The sequence below is a fragment of the Hemitrygon akajei genome, chromosome 6, assembly GCF_048418815.1.
Source record: "Hemitrygon akajei chromosome 6, sHemAka1.3, whole genome shotgun sequence".
Classification (NCBI taxonomy): domain Eukaryota; kingdom Metazoa; phylum Chordata; class Chondrichthyes; order Myliobatiformes; family Dasyatidae; genus Hemitrygon; species Hemitrygon akajei.
Genome location: NC_133129.1, coordinates 44,599,226 through 44,621,582, shown reverse-complemented (window position 1 = coordinate 44,621,582; position 22,357 = coordinate 44,599,226). Strand labels below are relative to the sequence as shown.

At 40.0% G+C, this 22,357-nt stretch overlaps 2 protein-coding genes across 10 annotated transcripts in view; one reads left to right on the top strand and one right to left on the bottom strand.

Annotated features, from left to right (window-relative positions):
* LOC140729023 (ceramide transfer protein) overlaps window positions 1–5,839 on the bottom strand; it is a 129,474-nt gene extending 123,635 nt beyond the window's left edge. For 4 of the 7 annotated variants that reach the window (XM_073048280.1, XM_073048282.1, XM_073048286.1 and 1 more), the window contains exons 1-2: window positions 5,593–5,835; window positions 4,741–4,875 (exon numbers count right to left, since the gene is read on the bottom strand). In XM_073048280.1, the coding sequence (XP_072904381.1) occupies window positions 4,741–4,875; window positions 5,593–5,685 (228 nt within the window). In that variant the 5' untranslated portion in view covers window positions 5,686–5,835. Of the gene's footprint in view, window positions 1–4,740; window positions 4,876–5,592 lie in introns of all 7 variants that reach the window. The other 3 variants (XM_073048279.1, XM_073048281.1, XM_073048285.1) reach the window with 2 other exon arrangements.
* Window positions 5,840–5,856: 17 nt separating this feature from the next.
* The window catches only part of polk (polymerase (DNA directed) kappa), a 69,346-nt gene continuing 52,845 nt past the window's right edge, over window positions 5,857–22,357 (top strand). Inside the window, exons 1-2 of one of the 3 annotated variants that reach the window (XM_073048275.1) lie at window positions 5,857–6,130; window positions 14,994–15,189. The gene's annotated coding sequence lies outside the window, so the exon portion shown is untranslated. Of the gene's footprint in view, window positions 6,131–14,993; window positions 15,281–22,357 lie in introns of all 3 variants that reach the window. The other 2 variants (XM_073048277.1, XM_073048276.1) reach the window with 2 other exon arrangements.

Genomic DNA, 22,357 nt, shown 5'->3' with positions numbered 1-22,357 from the left:
GGGCCCATACGAAACTTCCTCAACTGTCTGAGGTGAAAAAGGCACACCACGTGAGAACCCTGATGTGTATGCCAAAGAACTTAAAGCTGTTCACCCTCTCAACCCCAGATCCATTGGTGTCAATAGGGGTTAGCCTGTCTCCATTCCTCCTGTAGTCCACAACCAGCTCCTTTGTTTTTGCGACACTGAAGGACATTAGTGTTCCAAATTGTTCTACATTTTGTTTAAATACATGATTTGTTACTCAGTTTGTCTTTTTTAAAAAAAAATATTTCCATGAAACTTCAGCTAATTGGGCAAGCGCTTAACTGGCTAAAATGTATTGGTCCCAATTTGTCCTAATTAACCAGAATACATTGTACTGAGAATTTGAAAGCTGTTAGCATTGAGAAGGAACTGGGTGAATGTGTACATTTATCAAAATTAACATGCAAGGACAACAAGCAATTATGAAGACAAACAGCATATTGGCTTTTATTGCAAGAAGAAATAAAATACATAGGCTCTTTGTGAAATTGCTTTTGGAATACAGACCAAAGGCAAATATAAACGAGTGCAGTGGGTCATCAGGTAGAAGGCTAGGATGGCAGGTTTGACATACATGACTATGATGATAACAACAACGACATTGAGTCAGGCCTGAGAGGCCAGTGTCGGGCATTCTCATGCCTTACAAGGTGCAGAATGAAAGACTCCTACAGACATTTCTCAGTATTTTTCTTTATTTTATGAGGTTGAGTTGTGAGCTCAACACTCAACCCGGCATAGATGGAAAGCGTACTCTGGAATGGCCTGACTGGATTTGAACCTGGGACCTCCATTCCAGAGTCCGGCGCTGATGTCACTGTGTCACCACCCGAACTAAAGGAGACACACAACGAGAGATGAAACACACTGAACCATGTTTTCTTAAGATGGTAGGGGGCTTCCTTCTGTTCCTAATTATATTATTTTTAAAAAGTACAGGACTAATTACGGTAGTTTAGGAAAATATGATTGTGATAAAATGCACCAGATTCTTTAATAATGTCTCTCCCTATCAAGCCCTTAACATTTCCCCATCAAGAGTGTATGGAGCCAGTGGTCATAATCTCAAAATAAAGGCTTAGCTATTCAGCATAGGCAAACAGAAATTCCTTCACTTGACGGTGGCAAATCTTTGAAATTCTCTCTCAAGGGTGCTGTGGAGGCTCAATCGTAATTGAAACAGAATAATAGACTTTAGATATTAAGGAATAATTCTAACAACCTGCTCTTGCTTCTACAACTTATGTCCATGTGGCTACAATACGAGCTTAATGGTTAAATGATTTATCAAGATAATAACAGTCTCAGAAAACCTACTGCAGGAAATGGAAAGTTCCACATTGCGAGAACAGAATACTCAGTAATGGGGAAAGTCATGGTTGATTTTTTTTTAAAAACACATACATACAAGATAGAAATCAATGTTTGAAGCAGCAAGTCTTTACCTGTACCACTATTTCTCCTTTGAGAAATACTCAAGAACATTTGAAATACACTACAGTACAAAACACTTTAAATGCTGGAGCAGTTTTGAGTTTTAATCCCACTAAATCTGACTTTCACACCAGGAACAGCTCATATATTCAGTGTCAGATATATTTAACATGATTGGATTATACAATTGCAGCAAATTCTACCAAGATACTTTGAGCACAATATTGTGCAATGGTGTCTTTGAAAACTTCTCCACATTCAGCCAATAGCATAACTGATCTTATGCAGGTCAAAGCACTATTTCCTATTGGTAATTTGAACCACTATACTATCATTTATCTGAAAGAGCTAACCATATAGTCTCAAATTCCAGATAATTTGTTTAATCTCCAACCACACCCCTCCACAAAAATAATGCAACTCCCAATCAAAAAAAATATGGATTCTGTTTCGGTACAATCTGTCAAAACATTGTGCCTTAATGCCTTTCTGCTTAAAAAAATATTTCAGCTTCAGTTTTAACTCTTATCCTCTCAACTCAGTGGAGAGTTCAATGGTGGTGGGGGAGGGGCAGGACGGATGCACCAACAAGAACCATTCCAAAGAGAAGTCTCTACCTTCCATGTTCTGATAAAAAGGTAACTCTTTTAATTTCCCTTGATAACTAAAGTTGATGTTAATTTACTGAATTCCCATTTTGATTTATAATTTCTTATTTACTTCAACTGTAATACTTTAAAATACCTCTGAACGTTAAAAAAGTAATACAAATTCTTAACAGCAACATAACTTTATCCCCTGCTGTACCCTTTTGGCCAGGATTGTGGTGCGTAGGAGGGGGGAAGCGGCATCAGGAAGACAGTACTCCTTGTTAGTGCCTCAACCAAGTCCCAACTTAGCACTCAAGGGAGTTAAGGGCCAACAAAAAAAAAAGACAGCCTTGTGAATTTGACTAAGTGATCAGGTATGACTGAAATCACTCCGGGTGACAGATCATTCCAGTACACCTACCTATTAATCAGGTATCTAATTCCTTTTATGCAAATTGTGCATTTCATTAGAATGTTCCAATATTCACCCAAGCCGCATGCATCTATCTCATTGTTAATTTATGATAGGAAGAGATTAAAATGGGAATCAAGAACCTCAGGAATGTATTCTGTTTAACAACCATTGTATTTATACAATTAGTGATGCCATAACGAATGTTTATTGTCATTTTAATTATTCTTTTAAACATATCTACCTTCCAAAACAAATATGGCAAAGATTTGGCCATATCAGGGAACATATTCAACCAGATGCACCATACACCAATGACATAGTCCATACTCTCAATCCATTGGAACAAAGTTTGAGCCAGATCTAATACATCCCATCACTATTAGGACATACTTTGATGCACTAAGTCATCTTGTACACCAGTTATAAATAAATTTACATTCACGCAAGGATGAAAATGGAGAGAACATTTTGTCATTCCAGATCCTTGACTAATAATCACTTCAGGAAACAACTGCATATCGAGTCACTCCATGACTGAAATGCAGTCACCATTTCAGCTCTCTTGCTATATAATCATATGAACAAATCACCTGAGTGCCAACAAATGCTCATATGTCAGAAATAGGAGGGAGAAACTCCATTTATTTGAAAACTATGTAACCTGGTACATAGCAGACTGGTATAGCAAGCACTCCTAAGAATGCATCAGCCTTGGGTAATGAAACCACATCAGAAGACAGTTGGTTGAAATCCCTAGTAACACACAAAATGCTGGAGGGACTCAGGATCACATGAAGGGTCTCTGCCCGAAACATTGACTCTTTATATGTGTTTCCATAAATGCTGCCTGACATGCTAAGAGTTCCTCCAGAATTTATGTTACTCCAGATTTCCAGCATCCGTAGAATCTCCTGTGTTTATGATTGAAATCACTTTCCAGAATCAGAAAAACCTAGTTTGACACTTGTGCCCTGCACAGAATTTCCTCGGTACTGTCATAGGTGATCTCCTTCCTGAGTGATCTGAATCTGGCGCCATATCTGCCCTCTCCACTAGCCACAAGTTACCCCATTAATAGGAATAGATTTTAACAAATATTTGTCCCACATCCAACATCTTTAAAAATTGTCAACTGATGATTATCATGTGGTTATTTGTAGAACTTGTTGCATGTTCGTGTTATAACAGACACTACTTGCAAAAAGTGCATTTTAACACGTATGCAAATGCCAAATTCAAACAACTGGTGGTATTGTTTTCCCCACTCAGTTTAATACTCAAAACACTCATCAATGAACAAATCTACCAGGGCACAAACTCAGATTCAGGAAAGATCCTTTGCGGCCATCTCTTTCCTCAAGTATTCATCAAAGGCTAATGTAAACACAAGTGACCCTGTTGAATAGATAATAAGGTGCCTGCTAATATTTTACATTAGATCATTTAATATTTATTGTAGGCCCTGAATTGTCCAAAGACCATTACAAATTTTAAAATCACTTCACATTAGCCATGCTGCAGTGCAATATTAAAATGAAAAAATAGCAATGACTCCCAGAATGCAATTCTAATCAGCTTTACACTCAAGGCCTGCCAAATAAATGGCATGAAATTCCCTAAAGAGAGGGAGAGAAACTAATATCCACTACACTGGTCTTGCTTAATCTTTCAGCAACTTCTGAAAAACCATAAATATCCATATCCATCATTTGATTTCAAGACTAAATATATTAGTATTAACAGTGGAGTAGAAATTCATTCCCAACACTTTATAGATTTTTTTATATTCCAAAGCAAGCTTGCTTCAAAAGTATTTAATTGGCAGTAAAACATTCAGACATCCTTAAGTTTATGACTAGTGCTAAATAAATTGTACTTCAACAATGAGAAACAAATAAGACTGGAAACAAGAACAAAACTAATAAGTTACAACTGATCAAACACTGATTTGACATTTGGACTGAAGCGTTCTGTGTGACAATGTTGAACTACAGAATATTTGGACAAAGGTTGGCTACAGTTGCCAATAGGGCATCTCTTCAAGTTCAATACAGCTCACGACAGAAAAGAAGGAAGGCAATCCAATCAGATTGTAAAGCCACAAAGGAAGTGTTTAAATATATTAACAGGGTTCAATGATTAACACTCAACAATACACCTGCATTGACAGCATTAAACCCTGAACTAACCAGGCAAATGTGAATAGAACAAATGTATTAACTATTACTCAATGTGTAAGATCACTAACATCAATAAAACCATAAAAAAACTTACAGTAATGACAGCCTTGCTCAGACAGATTGAACCTCTACAACCGTACTCTGTTTCATCCTCGGATTTGTAGTAACTTAGGGTATTGGTTTTTAAAACCACCCATCGGTCCTGCCAGCCATGGATATAGTTGGTCCACTGAAAACATAATATGCAAGAAAACGTTTGATTCGGCTTATATTTAAAGATGTCTTATCACAAGAATTTTATCATTCTTCGACGTCGATTGGCTAGAATACTCTCAAACCACGGGAAAACATATGCCGAAATAAAACAATTCGATCTAGTTCAAGACGGCAAGGAGAGATGGGCGCATTACTCACTCCTGCCAGTGTTGCGGGAACACGAACACACCCGACTTCATATGAAAGTTTAAAAGCGAGGAGTACATCAGCCAGCACGGGTACACAAACTTCTGATTCGCGGTCAAAAAGACCAAATTGTAACTATTACTGAAAACAAAATTTAACGGGTTTTACCTGTTGTTTATTTACAAAAATCAAAGAGAAACTCGGCCCACCATCAGTGACTTTTAGTTTACTATACAGCCGTTTGAAATCACTACCAACAAGCGACTCCCATTTCGCCCATGGTTGTTGGGAGCAACTGACAGGCCTCGGGGCTCGGAGCTAGAACCTCTCCGTTACCGGGGAGACAGCTTGAGGTAGTCGAAGATTTAAGCAGAGGTAGAATAGTGTCTGCACCACAGTGAGAGGAGCCCTGGCTGCTCCGGTCTTGGCTCTGCTTCTTCTGCCTGGCGCACTGGAAAAGCGGGGAAGCCGTGAGGAGATCCCGAGCAACAGGAGAGGAGGGACGGGAGCACCGACCCGTCCTCGGGCAGTTCGGTGGACTCACCTTGCTCAATATCCCGCACAGCTCAACAGGCGGCCCCGACTCGGTGTCCAGATCCTCTTCGGAGGAAGAATTCCAGCTCTGATTGTCCGACATTGAGAGGGGGTCAGGCGAACCGAGGACAAGGCAGGGAGAGAGGGCAGGCGGAGTCGGGCCACGGCAGCCGCGTCTGCTGCTTTTTCTCGCCGCTCTGGTTCCTCCTCGCACCGGGACTCAAATCGCCACCATGTTTGTGACATCACCCGTGAGGTGGGCCGGGCTCGGAGCCTGGGCGCGGGCGCGCGCGCGCGCAGGGCGCTGGCTGCTCGTGACGTGGAACCCCGATCTGGGCCAAGGTTCGAGGCGTCGCGTCACCGTCAGGGAGCCGGGTCCGGCCGGTCAGCGTCGTGCCCAATCTGCGAGTAAACAACCACCAAACGGGGGGCGGGGGGAAATATGAAGCTAAATTAATTGTTTCCATGTCTCTACTCTCCAAGCCTGCAGTTCTCCCGAGTCACAAAGAACCCGAAAACTTCCCTCCAACATTATAGTATATATGACTGTGAGTATAATTGAAGAACAACATACCATGCAGTAATATTATCAGTGCACTGCTGTAAATTGAATGTTACCTATCTAAATAAAGTAGGCCTTGTTTTGTTGGTACAGTAGTTTATTATTTCTTTAATTAACATATATGAATTCCACACAAGGTAAGTCAGAATGGCAGAGTTCCTTCCCTGGAGAACACTAATGAGCCGGGAGGGAATTTAACAGCAGTTTTATTTTTAGGTCAGCGTTACTAAGACTAGTCTTGTTGTAAAATCCAGATTATTTAATTATTTAAAATTATACAGCTGTCACACTGGTATTTGAAAGTGGGTGTCTGGATTGTTAATGGGTGTCTAGGTTACTTAAGCAAAATATTGAAGATGGTGGAAGTCTGAAAGAAAAAGTGAAGGAGCACTCAAAAGGTCAGGCCACATCAGTGAGCTGAGAAACAGGACTGACATATCAGGTGAAGGGCATATCAATGCGAAAAGTGAGATGCACGTTTTCAGGTGCAGAGGGCAGATGGAAAGAACAGTCCAATCAATGTGGAACACTGATTCATTTTGTGCAGGTAACAAATACTTTTCAAAAAACGCACTCAGAACAAAACGATGCAGAGGCTAAATGAAACAATGGTAGTCATTGCCAACCACGATTTATTTGAAATTGTTCAACTCAATATTAACTCCTGAGGAGTGTAGTACGCCCAACTGGAAAATGGGGAAAGGAGCATCAATCTGCACAGGCAGTACAGATGGTTTTAGAGTTATACAACACCGAAATGAGCCCTTCTGCCCATCATGTCCATATGCATCTACACTAATCCCATTTACTTGCATTTGGTCTGTAGTCTTTTATGCCTTGGATTCAAGTACTTGTCAAGATTCTTCTTAAATGTTGTGAAAACGTCTACTTCATTACATCTTCAGGCAGCACATTCCTGAATCCAGCTAACCTCTGCATGAAAACCATTCCTTTGCCGATCCCCATATAGACGTGGAGGACATTCCTGACAGGATAGGCAGATGAGTAGTTTGTGAGGTTACGTATGCCAGCCATCATTTATGCTGGGCTCCTTAAATGGACTCTTAAGTTCTCAATATCATCTGAAATAAGTATTCAGGGGCCAGGAATCCTACTTGGTTGGTGGGAAAATGGCATTTTTCCCCAACCGAAGCCAGGGTGAACATCCAAATCCTTATAATCTGATAACCTGTCTACTGTACTAGCAGTAGAGTATGCACTTTGTGAATCTAGTGTCAGGTGTGAGAGAACGATATGGCTTGGCCAAGGGTGTTGACTTTATGTAATTATGGTCTCTGTAGTGGGAAAGCACACTGCCACTTATCTGGCAGTGGATTTGGAGGATTTTGAAAGACAGCATTGGCGCTATCTGTCAAGTCCCATGAAAGGCCTTCTGTAGATAGTCCGAGTGTCATAAGCATATGGGAGGGCACGATCACAATTTCAAAGTAAAATTTATTGTCAGAGTTCATACATGTCACCTCATACAACCCTGCGGGCGTACTTAGCAAATCTATATAATAGTGCTGTAAACAGGATCAATGAACAACAAACTATGCAGTTACAAACATAAATAAATTGTAATAAATAACGAGTATGAAATAAGATAGTCCTAAAATGAGAACATCGGTTGTGGGAACACTGGAAAAGGAATGTAGTTATCCCTTTTTGTTCAAGAGCCTGATGGTTGAGGGGTAGTAACTTAGTGAACCTGGTAATGTGAGTTCTGATGCACCTGTACCTTCTGTCTGATGGCAGCAGGGAACTTTGATGATGTTGCTGCTTTTCTACAGCAAGCTTCATGTAGATGTGCTAAATGGTTGGAAGGGCTTTACCCGGGATGTAGTGGGCAGACCTGGTAGACCATAAGTATTGTACTGGGTTTCAGGTTTTGATATTCAAGCACCTTTTTCCTTGGCAGTAGTTGGCAAATGCAGTAATAGTACACATTTAGACATGGCGAATATTCTTCAGCGAAGTGTGTCTTTAGTGAGAGAAATCTCCAGAAACAGAAAAAAGTCTGTGTTTTCCATGATTTTATCATGAATCTTTATTATTGAATGTTTAATACAGCAGGGCAGGTTGCTGGAGAACTTTTGCTTTGAAGGTGTTAAGTGTGAGGCACATGCTTCCATATGTTTAAGTGAATGGGTTGATCATGACTTTGAGGTTGGCCTTGAATTAACAAGTATACAAGCACTATTTGCATAGTCATCTATTGGTGTGACCTTTGTTTATCTCAACATTCCCTATCATTTCCTGATTTCTTCAAATAATAGGGTTAAATTTTATATTTTACAATCTAATGGAAACTTCTGTAAATCTAAACTGAACACATTAACTATCCTATCACTTTTAGGATCCTGGGGTGAAGTCATTATCACCCCAGGGCTCCAAAAAAATTTCTTCGCGCCACTACCCTTCCAGTTATAATTTTCCTGCACTCCATTCTGTGTTTTAATACCCAATATACATCTGATTTTTTTCCCCTTTCCTACTAAACTTTCAGTCATTCCATCCTGCTTTTTAAATTCTCTATTTAGTTTTATGTGCTGTCACCCAATTTTGGGGCAATATACATTTTGCTTTGTCAAACTGCTTGACACTCATGCAGTTTTACAGGATTTGCATTTCCTCCCAGCTAGGCATCAGCGTAAAACTTTGTACCTTTGCCTTTGATTCCATCATTTCTGTCACTGTTAAATGCTGAACCGGTTAATTGGTTATTTGACCCCAAACTGTTTTCCAATCCCACATTAATTTAATGTTAGGAGGCCATCTGTTTACAAATTCCATAAAACTTCCTGTCAGCTCCAGCCATTTCTTGTTGTCATTTACATACAGTTTGCATTTATGTAACTCCAGTAATGAGGAGAAATATAAAAAGCTGGTTCATAGATGCACAGTTGTGGGGGAAAAAAATCACCAAATAAGTTATAGAAAGTGCTATTTAGAAAGGTACCATTATCTATTTAAACCAGAGTCTATTTAAACCAGAGTTTTGAGGGGAGTTGTGCAATAGGTGGAAGGGAAGTCTGTACTAAGGCTATTGACATTTATAATGGGCAGGAACTGAATTACTAATGGGTGTACAAAGTATGATCCAGGGATTTAATAAATGTTGAGAGACCAGAAATTCTTACGCCTGATTTTCATTTACTTGAGTTGAAAGATTATAAATAACAACATAAGTCAAGTCAAGTCACCTTTTATTGTCATTTCGACTATAACTGCTGGTACAGTGCATAGTAAAAATGAGACAACGTTTTTCAGGACCATGGTTTACATGACACAGTACAAAAAACTAGACTGAACTACGTAATTAAAAAAAACCCAGAAAAAGTTATACTACAGACCTACACTGGACTGTATAAAGTGCACAAAAACAGTGCAGACATTACAATAAATAATAAACAGGACAGTAGGGCAAGGTGTCAGTCTGGGCTTCGGGTATTGAGGAGTCTGATAGCTTGGGGGAAGAAACTGTTATATAGTCTGGTTGTAAGAGCCCGAATGCTTCGGAGCCTTTTCCCAGACGGCAGGAGGGAGAAGAGCTTGGCTTGGCTCAGGAGACTGGGTGGCTTACTCCTGCTTCTAAATCGTATGTTTGTATGCCCAGAATGCAAGATCACACATTGAACACAATTCTCCTACAACAAGTACAAAAGGTCTGTATAGATGGACAAAGATGACTAGTTGCCCTATTGACATCCTTCTAAATTGTGTGGCATGCCAGTGTAGAGGTTAGCACAACACTTTATGGTACCAGCAGCTGGGATCGATTTCTGCTGCTGCCTGTAAGGTGTTTATACATTCTCTTCGTGACCGTGCAGGTTTCTTCTCACAGTTCCAAGACCTGCTGTTTATAACTTGCCCTGTAATTAGGCTAGGGTTAAATGGGGGGTTGCTGGGTGGCATAGCTTGAAGGCCCAGAAGGGCCTACTCCATATTGCATCTCAATAAATAAATAAAATACAGAATCATGTGGCTCCAAATAGAACTACAAGTAGACAATGGCTACGAGTCTGGTAAGCATGAAGAATTCCCAGAACTGGTCGATGGGTCTGTAACTCTATCTGTGAGTGTCTCATTCACAAGCAAACACTGAATTCTCTACAGTGTGTGTGGCTTAGATTTGCATTTGTGTCAGGATAAAGTCTGACCCTGTATAAACTATTACTCTACTTCCTTCTATTATCCATTCTCCTGTTCTATCAGATTCTTTCTTCTCTAGTCCTTGACCTTTCCCACTCAGCTGGCTTCACCTATCACCTTTCAGCCAAGCTCTTTCCCCTCTCCCTCACCTTTTAATTTAGGCATTTCGCCCCTTCCCTCTCGGTCCTGAAGGGTCTTGGCTCGAAACGGCGACTGTTTACTCTTTTCCATAGATCCCGTGTGTTGCTCAGGATTTCCAGCTTCTGCAGATTTTCTCATTTGTATTGTACTGTACCTTTTATTAGAATCAGAATCAGGTTTATTACTACTGGCATGTGACATGAAATTAGTTAACTTAGCAGCAGCAGTTCAATGCAGTACATAATCTAGCAGAGAGAAAAATATGTATTGGGTCAACCCTTTACAGTTCTGGCATACTGTGTATAAATAGAACCGATGTGCAGACATTCAGTTTTATGACCCAAAACTTAATTATACGCACAAAGTATCAAGTTACCATGACGAGATTAAACAATGAATCCCTTTTATGATTATTATATACAGTACACTGAAAACAGCTATTTTTCCATTTCCTGATTTGGACAGTAAAATACTCAGTATCTCCTGGATACTTTAAAACTTAAAAAAAATTAAAATTCAACATTTGCCATAGTGAACCGTAGCAATTTGGAGAAAAAGATTTATATTGGAAGCAAAGAATCTAGAGTCCCCTGTTTTTCACTACGTGGTGGTTCAACATAAAAAAGAATCACATAATAAATACTTGCATACAGTATATGAGATATATAATGTGAAAAGTGTAGATATAAGATTTTGTGAGGTAGTTTTTCCTTATGAAGCTGTGTCACATGCTTAACTATTGCAACATTGTACACAATAGTCTTCAGTTTCGTTTAACAGAAGCTGACACTATGAAGACATATTTCTTCATCCTCCTAAGTACGTTTAAACACAACTCTGCATTGCAATTCATTGCACAATGTCTTTGTCACATGCTTCTCCCAATTTGGATTTAAAGTAGAATGGGGCATATTAATGGGTAATTAAGTTTTCCAGCTACTGAAGGAGCACTTGTGCAAGTCCTTAACATTTTAGGGTAAATGTGTGTGTGCTTGTTCATAATCACATGTATTTTGGAAAGATTATTAAAGGAGAGTGGCTGTGCTGCTGTTTTCCACACCCACCACCACTAATTGCAACCCCACAAGTTGTGCACACCTTCTCCCGGAACAAGACACCAGGTTTCTCCAATGATTAAGTAAAGCCAGCTTTTACTTACATAAATGGAAAACTATGAATCGAATTAGTGGAACTGTTTTTTCAAGACCAGATTTAAGTTTTCAAATAATTACATTATCCTGAGCAGGAAGAACAAGAAAGGCTAATCATTAGCCTTCCATCTCTAATCTGATTTGAGTACTTAAAGCAGCCTTCTCTGACCGCTGCAGACTGCCTGCCACTGGTGGCATTCTGTAAACATGTTGTCAGCAATTTCCAGTTCAGACTCGCATCTTACTTGTATGTAAATTCTAGGTGTGGTGGAGAGGGAAGGGGGCAAGAAAGGAAATTAAACTACTTGATCAGTTAAGGTTCAGGAAAGTCGGGAAATACTTTTGCAACATTACAAAAGTTCTCTGAAGAAGACTGCCTGACATTCAATAAGATCATAATTAATATTCTATGTCCGACGTAAATTCCAACAATGTTAACAATTTTTTTCCCCTAGTTTCCCAATAGTTTTAAATATATTCAATTACCAAGTGTCCAATGTCAGTTAGGGGAAAGAATCCCAAATATTCACACCTTTTTTTTTCAGCATGAAGAAATATCTCCACATCTCAATCATTAATATCTGACCCAATTATATTGGGAAACTGTTTTGCATAGTATTGGACCTTCTGGACATATAAAATGTGTTCCCTGTAGTCCAACTCATTGTGCTCCTGAAAATGATATCTCTATGAGATCATATACAAAATCTATGAAATCCTGTACCTCACATTGTAATTCTCATTCCAGAAATATCAAACATTGGTCTCAATTTCATTGAGAACTGAATACATAACTGTGAGCAGCACAGCAACAAATGTACCATTATCCTGAGGAGGTATTAAATATTGATCTGATGATAAATGCATACTTAAATAATCTTTTAGAGCTCTTTAACGAAAAACAGTACTATTGTTTGGCCAACATGTATCCTCATCCAGTGAAGTAAAGCTACCTAAAGAAAGCTAGAAATCTGATATAAAATCAGAAGATGTTGGAAATGCTCAAAATGATAGACAGCATCTGACCTGCTGAATTCCTCCAGCATTTTGTGTGTGTTGCTTGGATTTCCAGCATCAGCAGATTTTGTCTTGTTTGTGATTGGAGCATCTTAATGAACAACCTTCATCATTTTCTCTCATCTGGCATCACCAGCACTTGCTCTTTCAGTCTCTCCAGGCTTCTGTCACACATATTCTCTTCGATCTGCCCATTCCTTTTCTGAAAAATAAAAATGTTCGATTTCTAACATTTTATGGATTTAAGATCATAGATAATATTATTTATAGCGTGAGCAAGGAATGTTAGTTGCTGAATTAATTCAAATGTGTGCAATATTTCATTTGTGAAAATCTCAGAAAAGATGAGTACATTCGGTGCATGGCATACAGGGAGTAAAAATTCCTTACTTTTAGTTGCTGGTTCAGCATTTTGGAAAAGACAGGAGTTATGAATGTCAGTTTACTGCTGTTTAAAAAAAATCAGACAAATTTGAATACATGGAATTGGAGGAAACATAATCATGTATAGACATCTCTACATTGGTCTATTGTGTCAGGTGCTCATGATGCAGCCTCTTCTACAAAGGTGAGATCCATTGTAAATTGGGGGTCACTTCTAGGACCACCTCCACTCCAACTGCCAAAAGCGGAACTTCCTGGTGCACAAATATTTTAATTCCGATTTCCATTCCCATTCCGACATGTCAGTCTAAGTTTTGCCCTTGTGCCACAATGAGGCCATCCTCAGGGTGGAGGAGCAACAACTTATATTCCGTCTGGGTAGCCTCCAACCTGATAGTGCAAATATTGATTTCTCCTTCCAGTTAAAAAAAATCCCTCCCCTATTTCCCACTCTGGTCTCTTACCTCTTCTCAACCACATATCACCTTCCCCTGGTGCCCCTTCTTCCCTTTCTCCTATAGTCCACTCTCATCTCCTATCAGATTCCTTCTTCTCAACCCTTTACTTCTCCTAACTTCATCTATCACCTTCTTGTTACCCTTCTGCCCCTACCCCCACCTTTTTATTCTGGCATCATTCTCCTTCCCTTCCAGTCTTGAAGAAGGGTCTTAGCCCGATTCATTAACTTCATTTCCATGGATGCTGCCTGGCCTTCTGAGTTCCTCCAGCATTTTGAGAGTGTTGTCATGAATACAGAGTTGTTTATGAAATAAGATATGGAAGATAATGCACTCAAAATGACAAAATGAATATTGAAAGACATTTGGTTAATACAGTGTTAATGTTGCAGAGACTTTGATTAAAGTAACCTTACTGAGTTGGTCTCTCTTGGGTTAATCAAATTCCAGAATTTAGCAAATTGGATTATATCTTTTTCTTGAAGTGCTGCAGTCAGAAATGCACACAGTACTGTGGAAATACACATAAAATGCAGGAGGAACTCAGCAGGTCAGACAGCATCTGGAGGAAAATGAACAATTGGTGACCCTGACCAAGACTCTTTATCAAGACTAGAAAGGAAGAGGGCAGAAACCAAAATAAAAAGGTAGGGGTAGTGGGAGGAGCTCAAGCTGGTAGTTATAGGCGAGTCCAGGTAAGGGGGAGAAGGTAGGTGAATGGGGATGAAAGGGAATGTGAGAAGCTAGGTGATGGGTAGAAGAGGCAAAGGGCTCAATAAGGAATCTGGGAGGACAGTAGATCATGGAATAAAGGAAAGAAGGTGGGAACCAGAGGGAGTTGATAGTCATGTCATGAAGATGAGTAAGGAGAAGGGGTGTCGGGCACAGGAAGGAGGGAAACAAAGGTGGGAGGAACAGACGGGAGTGGTTATGGGAAGTTAGAGAAATCAATGTTAGTGTCATCAGACTAGAGATAACCAGGTGGAATACAATTGCTCCATCAATCTTCGTCAGGCCTCAACATGGCAGTGGAGGCTGTAGTGGACATGTCAGTGTGGGAATGGGAAGTGCATTTGAAATGGGTGGCCACCGGTAGATCCTGGCTGTTGCAGCAGATGCAGTGAAGGTGTGTAATGAAGTGGACCCCCCAATAATGCCATCACAACCGACCCATTACCTTCCTATGGTTCCCCACCTTCTCTCCTTTATTCCAATGCCTACAATCTTCTATAAGATTCCTCCTTCAACCGTTTGCCTCGTCCACCTATCACCCTCTCACATTATTCCTTTAATTTTCCCCTCCCCTCTCTCACCTGGACTTACCACCACCTGCCAGCTTGTGCTCCTCTCCTACCTTTTTTCTAAAATTCTCGTTCCTGCACTCTTCCTTTCCAATCCTGATTGATAGTCTCAGCCCGAAACGTTGACTGTCCGTTCCCCCCCCCCCCCCCCCATAGATGCCGCCTGCCAATTTCCTCCAGCATTTTGTGTGTATTGCTCAAGATTTTCAGCATCTGCAAAATCTCTTATGTCATTTGTCAAGGTGCGAAGACAAAACGGGGCAGCACGTGTACAAAACTGAATGAATGGTGAAATACTCTCCCGAAACGGAATTGAAGTTTCATTCTCAGAACTATGACAGAAGGATTGCAAAATCCCACCCTTCACTCGGATGTGGATCACCGGTTGTGCGGAAGTGACGTAGCATGGTCGCCCTAATGATAAAGTGGCAGCTGGTGGTGAGATGAGTGTCTTTAAAAAGCTACATTTAGTAAGAGCGCGGTAACGTTTCTGGTAAAGCAGGTGTTATTTCGTCACATGAACTTCATGGTGGGTGATTTGCTCGGTTTCCTCTTTAAGGGCATCGTTCAGGTCCCAGCACCGGAAGTTGTGCAAGTTATGGGACTGGATGCTGAGCTATTTCACATAGCGTTAGGCGGTAATTCACAAAGTCTGCGTCCTGTCGCTAAACTGTAAATGGTTCACTTGTTGCAAATCAGTAGCTCGGCTCCTTGAGAAGCCCCAGTGATGCCTGGGTTGAGAGAATTTTAGTGATGGTCCCGGAGAGAAAATCGCTATCGTTATCCGTTAATTTAACCTCTTTCCGGGGAAAAAAAAGTAATCTTACGCAAATATTCACATTTTCAATGTAATTTAGACTATATTCCGACCTCACTAAGAGGGCTTATTTCCACTTCTTTGCTGTTGGTCGCACTCTTCCGTGTTTCAGGTTATCTGTTGCTAAAATCATCATGGATCTTCAACTCCTACTGGTCCTGATCAGCCTATGTGAACTTGAGGTTGCAAAAATACTATTTCTCGTCTTTGACTTAGCAAAAAGCCACCCTCATTTTTCACATCTGTACTTGCTGACTCACATCTCATTCTATTTAAATAGCACTTTTTAAAAATAAGATTTCTCACTTTTTATTCAAGTATATGTGCTGTAACACCACTCTTCGTTTATATGCTGTCTCATAATTCTTGTCTATTACCTCTTTCCAAATTGAAAAACTGGAACATTGGTAGCCATGGCCCTACTATTTGGAATTTTCTCCTTAAACCTTAAAGTGTTCTCAAAATACACCCTGATATTTCCCATGCAGGATGGTTTTAATTTTAGTTTGATAATCCTCCTCTGAAGTGCCTCAGTGTTTTGCTATGTTTAAGATGTATATGCATGGAAACTGTTAAAATTTACTCAGAAATGGTATTATTTATCTTATGAACTACAATTTCAGGGTGCATCAAGACCTCCCGTGGCACTTTTACAGATATTTAAATGCAATTTGAATTTGATCTTGGTGCAATAAAAATGCTAAAACAAAATGTGCACATTATTTTTCCATAAATTAAACCACAGAAGATGATAGGTGGTGTGATACTCTGTGGTTGGACTTGTTAAAATAAGTCATCCTCGCTGTAATTAGAGTATTGTGTGCTTACATTAAAGAACAAATGCATTACAACAGTAAGATGAAACTTTACAATATAAAATAGTCTCAGCTAAGATATTAAGTGACTTTGGAAGAATGTACAGTAAATCTAAAAGAGGTTAGTTTAATTGAGGAGCTTCAAGTTTCAGGCAGAAATTGAGAAAAGTTGCTTTCCCTCTTATTTTCCTGTCTCTTTCTCTTTGATATAACAGTCTTTCTTTCCCCATTTCCTATTTCTGTTTCTGATTTGACTAATTCATCTGATTTACTTGTCTTATCATTCCTGCCTCTTTCTCAATCTCAAATTTTCTCGGTTAAGGAACTGAACTTTTCATTCACTAAGAAGGCATACAGTGCATTGGCCTTCATCATTCATGGGATTGTGTTTAAGAGCCAAGCTATATAGGACCCTGGTCAGACCCCACTTGGAGTACTGTGCTCAATTCTGGTCGCCTCACTACAGGAAGTACATAAAAAGGGTGCAGAGGAGATTTACAAGGCTGCTGCTTGGATTGGGGAGCATACCTTATGAGAATAGGTTGAGTGAACTCGGCCTTTTCTCCTTGGAACGACGGAGGATGAGAGCTGACCTGATAGAGGTGTACAAGATTGATCATGTGGATAGTCAGAGGCTGTTTCCCAGGGCGGAACTGGCTAGAGCGAGAGGGCATAGTTTTAAGGTGCTTGGCAATAGGTACAGAGTAGTGGTGGCGGAGTTGGAAACGATAGGGTCTTTTAAGAGACTCCTGGATAGATATGTGGAGCTTAGAAAAATAGAGGGTTATGGGTAAGCCTAGGTAGTTCTAAGGTAAGGACATGTTTGGCATTTTCTGTGTTTCTATGTCTGGGAAATCTTTCTTTCCAGCAGGGGAACATGTCACACTGGTGCTGCATTCTATACAAAGTCCATTCCAGCATAATTTGGACCAATATAATCTCATTTCCCTGTACCATCTGGATGGTCAAGAATCACCCGACTAAAGTGCATTGGGCACAGCTAATAAAGTTACTGTCTCACAGCTCCCATGACCAGAGTTTCGTGCTGACAATGGGTGCTGCCTTTATGGAATCTACATTCTCCCTGTTATCACGTAGGTTTCCTCCAAGTGTTCAGATTTCCGCCCATGTGACAAAGGTTTAGTAGCCCCTGCAGATTGCCCCTGCTGTAGGTGGGTATTGAATTCTGGGGAAGTTGATAGGAAATGTAGGAAGAATAGGTTACAAAAATAATAATGACAGGTTGGGTTATTCTGATGTTTGGCATAGATTCAGTGGGTCAAAATAGTCTCCTATATCAGAAGGAAGTATAGAAATATATCAGCTAACAATATTGCCAAAGTCTTCCCATTATGACCATTCACAATCTAATTGCTGAAAAGTAAATTGAAGACTGATGAGGGGTAAGGGGTCAGCAATAATTTAATTGGGATTGTACAGTTTTATACAGGAGCACAAGGATATAGAAGCAGGAGTGAACTATCAGACCCTTCAAGCCTTTTTCACCATCTAATATGATCACGGTTGATCTCTGATCTTAACTTTTCTTTGTCAATTTTACATGCTTGAAATATCAAATATTTATCTCCTCCACTGTTAGTACAGCTAATGATTCAGCTTCCATCACCCACTGGGGCAGAAAGTTCCAGATAATCACTGCCCTCTGCAAGATCAGATTTCTGTGTACTTAGTTTAAATGAATGGGCCCTTACCTTGTTTATGTTCTCTAGTCCAAGATTCTTCCACTAGCGAAAACATCCCAACATCTATCATGTCCAGCCCACTTAAGGTATTTTATTCTTCTATAAGCTTCTTAAAAACTTATTCTTAACAACTCATTCTTAAAAACTTCAAGGAACATAGCCCAAACTGTTTAGACTTTCTTTGTAGGACAAGAATCTCGCATCTCAGGAATTAGCCTTTATAGCCTCACCAGTGCTACTATATATTGCTTTTAAGTGAATGGATGAAAAATATATACTGTATTCCAGATGAGACCACACCAACATCATGTACAATTGAACAAAGTCTCCCTGTTTTCAGACTCCAGTCCCTTTGTAATGAAGACCAAAATGGTGTTTGCTGCCTTAACTACTTGTTGGACCTGTTTTGACTCATGCACTGGAACATCTCGATCTTTGTTTAGATAATAATCTGCCTTTTGATTTTGCTTACTAAAGTGCATGACATCATACTTTCCCACCATAAACTTAATTTGGCAACCTTTTGCCCACGTATACAATCTACCTATATCCTGTTGCACAATCGCAGTCTCCTTATCACAATATGCCCTTCCACCTACTTTTGTATCATTGGCAAATTTACCTTTGTTCCTTCCTCCAGGTTATTAGTATGTACTCAATGCCAAGGTCTGGTAGTGTGAGGTCATGGTTGTGGATTGGCTCGACTTGGATTCTTTGCTGCCATAGAGCACTGAGTTCACTGCTTGCATCCTAATCTTTATCTATGACTGGCCAATATATAAAGCTTCTCGCCAGTGCTTTCATTCAATTGATACCCGAGTGACCGTAGTGGAATGGTTTCAATACCTTTGGTCAAAGTGTTCATGGAGTCACTACGCTCTCTCCAAATATTAGGTCACAGTTGGGTGTGATGTATGACATGGTAAAAGAGTACGACATCTTCCTCACCTTAACTGACCATCCATTGACGAGGTATCTGCCGATATGCTGAAGAAGAAGATCTGCAGCCATTTCTGCTCAGATCTTGTGGACCGTGACCAGAGCACATTCAGCAGCATCCCATACTTCCCAGTGGACTTTGGAATCCGCAGCCGCAACTGTCTTTGTTTTCAGCAATCTGCTGAGTCATAAGTCTGGAGAGCGCACTGGTTTGATGTGTACTTGATTTCAAAATCAGTAGGCTAATTAAATCGTTGCCCACTTTTGTGGATGGTTAGCTGTATACACCAGGATGAAACACTGCTGCATGGTGCTGTTGCAGTTGTTGTTGCACGGTCTCACATACTGATGGTAGTATTGTGTCGACTGATGTGATTTGAACGACTAGTTTCTTTGTACAGACCTCATTCAGCGGGGTCTCCAGATATCAAGCTTGTTCATCCAGTCAATGCCAAGGACATTCGGATTTGGCTGGTCTGTTAGGTAACACGCACCATTGGTTACAATTCAGCTTCAACATGCAGTGCAATTTGCCGATCAGCTGAAGGGTTCCACCTGATGCATTGCAGGCAGAATGATAAGTTAATTTGACTGGTGAGGAGCCAAGTGCCTGGCACATACGTTTGGAGATTATGGTCATGTCTGACGCTGTTGTAGCTTGACCAACTCATTGTCGATAAGTATGTTGACGTACCATCTCCTGGGGGTTAAGTCAAATTTGAATGTGACTATTGAACTCTTCGTAGATTTTCATGGCTTTTGTCCTTCTTGCCCAGAAGTGAGTGAAAGATGGCAAAAATCTTCTTTGTGACTATGGTGTTGGCATTTGCTATAAATAAGTTTCTTGTACTGTATTGGCAGATTCTTGTGTAATGCCATGCACCACAGTTCCAACAAGCTGTGTTTGGTCACTTGGAGATCTGCTGAGTGTTGATGTTTGGGCTGTTCAACCAGGTTGGAATCATGTTTCAGGTTGATCAAACACTGACATTCTTGAGTGACAGCTTGTAAAGTCATATCAGGGTCTTGCTCCAGTTTGGCCAGGATCCATTTGCAAATCTCTGCATCGCCAAGTGCCTGAAGTCTACAAATAAAAATCGGACATTTGAACTGTGATTCAGTCATGTTACCTAGCTTGAACTTTTTACATTTGTGATTGATGACACTGGCATATGTGATGAAGTCAATCAGTGTCATATTTAATGAGTTTCAGGCATTGATAGCAAACACTGAACAGAAATGACTGCCCTCCAAAAATGCTTGTTAGCTGTTGGACAGTTTTGTTAAATGATAGGTCACATGGGTTCTTGAGCAGAATGATGTTGAAATAATGCTCATGTTCAGCAGTACCCCATTTGCGGAGCAAAGTGCATGTCTTCTACAAGCGGAGTTTACTGGTGAACTCGACCCAGAGTATATCTTTTTAACGTTTAAGGTATGATTCAAATGTAACTTCCAAAGTGACATCGAACTGGAAGTTGGTAATGGGCACAACTGACTCACATGAGTTCTGTTCAGTTTTTGACACTGACTCACTGCTGGTCAAAGTTTCGATTAACTTCAGCTGGGCTGCCATTGAGTTTGCTGCTGTTGTAGACTTGTGCACAAGTCTTCTGCTGAACTTGCCATGTCGATATAATACAACACCTCATTGCTAATTTGTTGTGTTCACTCACGGATAACTACTGATGAGATCTGAAGCCAGGAGACAGAACAAAGCTGGATCTCGAAATACTCCTTTGTTCAGCAAAACTATGCAACTACAAAGTCTCAAAAAACTGTACATCCCAAAGCACAATTTAAATGGATTGCCGGAATAACATTCAAGACTTTGATTAGAACAGCATACAGTTAGTGAAAGCCAGCCTGGGATTGTTTGTTTTAGCTTGCTGTGACATCTTTAAAATTGTGGCTTTTGAGTGCAAACCACAATTTACAAATGACAAAACAAAACTTGGTGTAGTGAATTTGGCTGATTGTTGGAGATTTCAAAGAGGTATAGAGAAGCTGATAGAAGATAAGAATTATAGGAAAGACACCAAGCAAAAATACAGAAGATAAAATGTGAAGTGTTACGTTTTGATAGAATGAGAAGAGGTAGTATAAATGTGGAAGTTTATTAAACTGTGACGAGGATTGTAATGGAATTGCAGGAGGCAAACCAGATATATGACAGATGAAATTTAATGCAGGAACACCACCAATGAAAAATACAGAGCATACAGTATGTGAAGTATTACATTTTGATTGGCAAGTGACAAAATAAGCTAGCAAACACAATTCTGAAAGTTGTATAATAACAGAGATCTAGGCATTCAGTATATTGTTGCTGAAACTAAGGAAGTCAAAGGTAGGATGGTGATTATGATTAATTGGAAATCAGAATCAGAATCCGGATTAAAATATCACTGGCATGTGCCCTGAAGTATGTTGTTTTGTGGCAGCAATACATTACAATACATAATTTTAAAAAAAACCTCTAGATGATAGTAAGAAACACACACACACACACAACACACACACACACACTCACTCACTCACTCACTCACTCACTCACTCACTCACTCACTCACTCACTCACTCACTCACTCACTCACTCACTCCCTCCCTCCCTCCCCAGGTTATGAACGAGTTCCATTCCTAAGTCCGTCTTTTTGGATTTGTACATTAGTCAGAACAGGTACATCTGGTATTATTTAGCGTCAGTTAGTCAAACATTTGTATTAGTATATAGTATATATTTTACCTTTCTATGCATATAAAACACATAAGAAACGCATGTATTTCAATCATTAAACCACTGCGTTGCTTAGTAATAATTGTAGCTTTCATTGGGGCAGGGCCTTTCACATGATCCATTATTCTCACTTTATCCTTTAAAATTGTCGCAATCATTGACCGACTATAGCCTAACACTTTTCCAATGACTGATGGTGTTTCACCTCTTTCCGATGGCTTTAGTATTTCCACTTTATTTTCAATCGTGATAGTTTTCCGTCAATGGAACAGAAACACTGTTGATTCAGCAGCAGCATTAGGTGGCGGGTCCTGAGCTCCCTTGGGTTCTAAAGTCCACCCGCACTGAGACAGGTTAAATGGGACAAGTAGGGGCAGTGCTGACTGGAAAAGGGAGGTCAGGGTGAATCTTGCTAAGCAAAATTTAAGCCAAATACAAAGTTGCACACTCAACACAGTGTTAACGGCAACGTGATTCAACTTAAAATGGCAGACGGCGTTCTCATTCCTCGAGCGGACGAATTTTTAATATAATAAATAAGTTTTATGGCAGGCCGTTCATAAGTACGAGTTGTTTGTAAGTTGGACATTCGTAA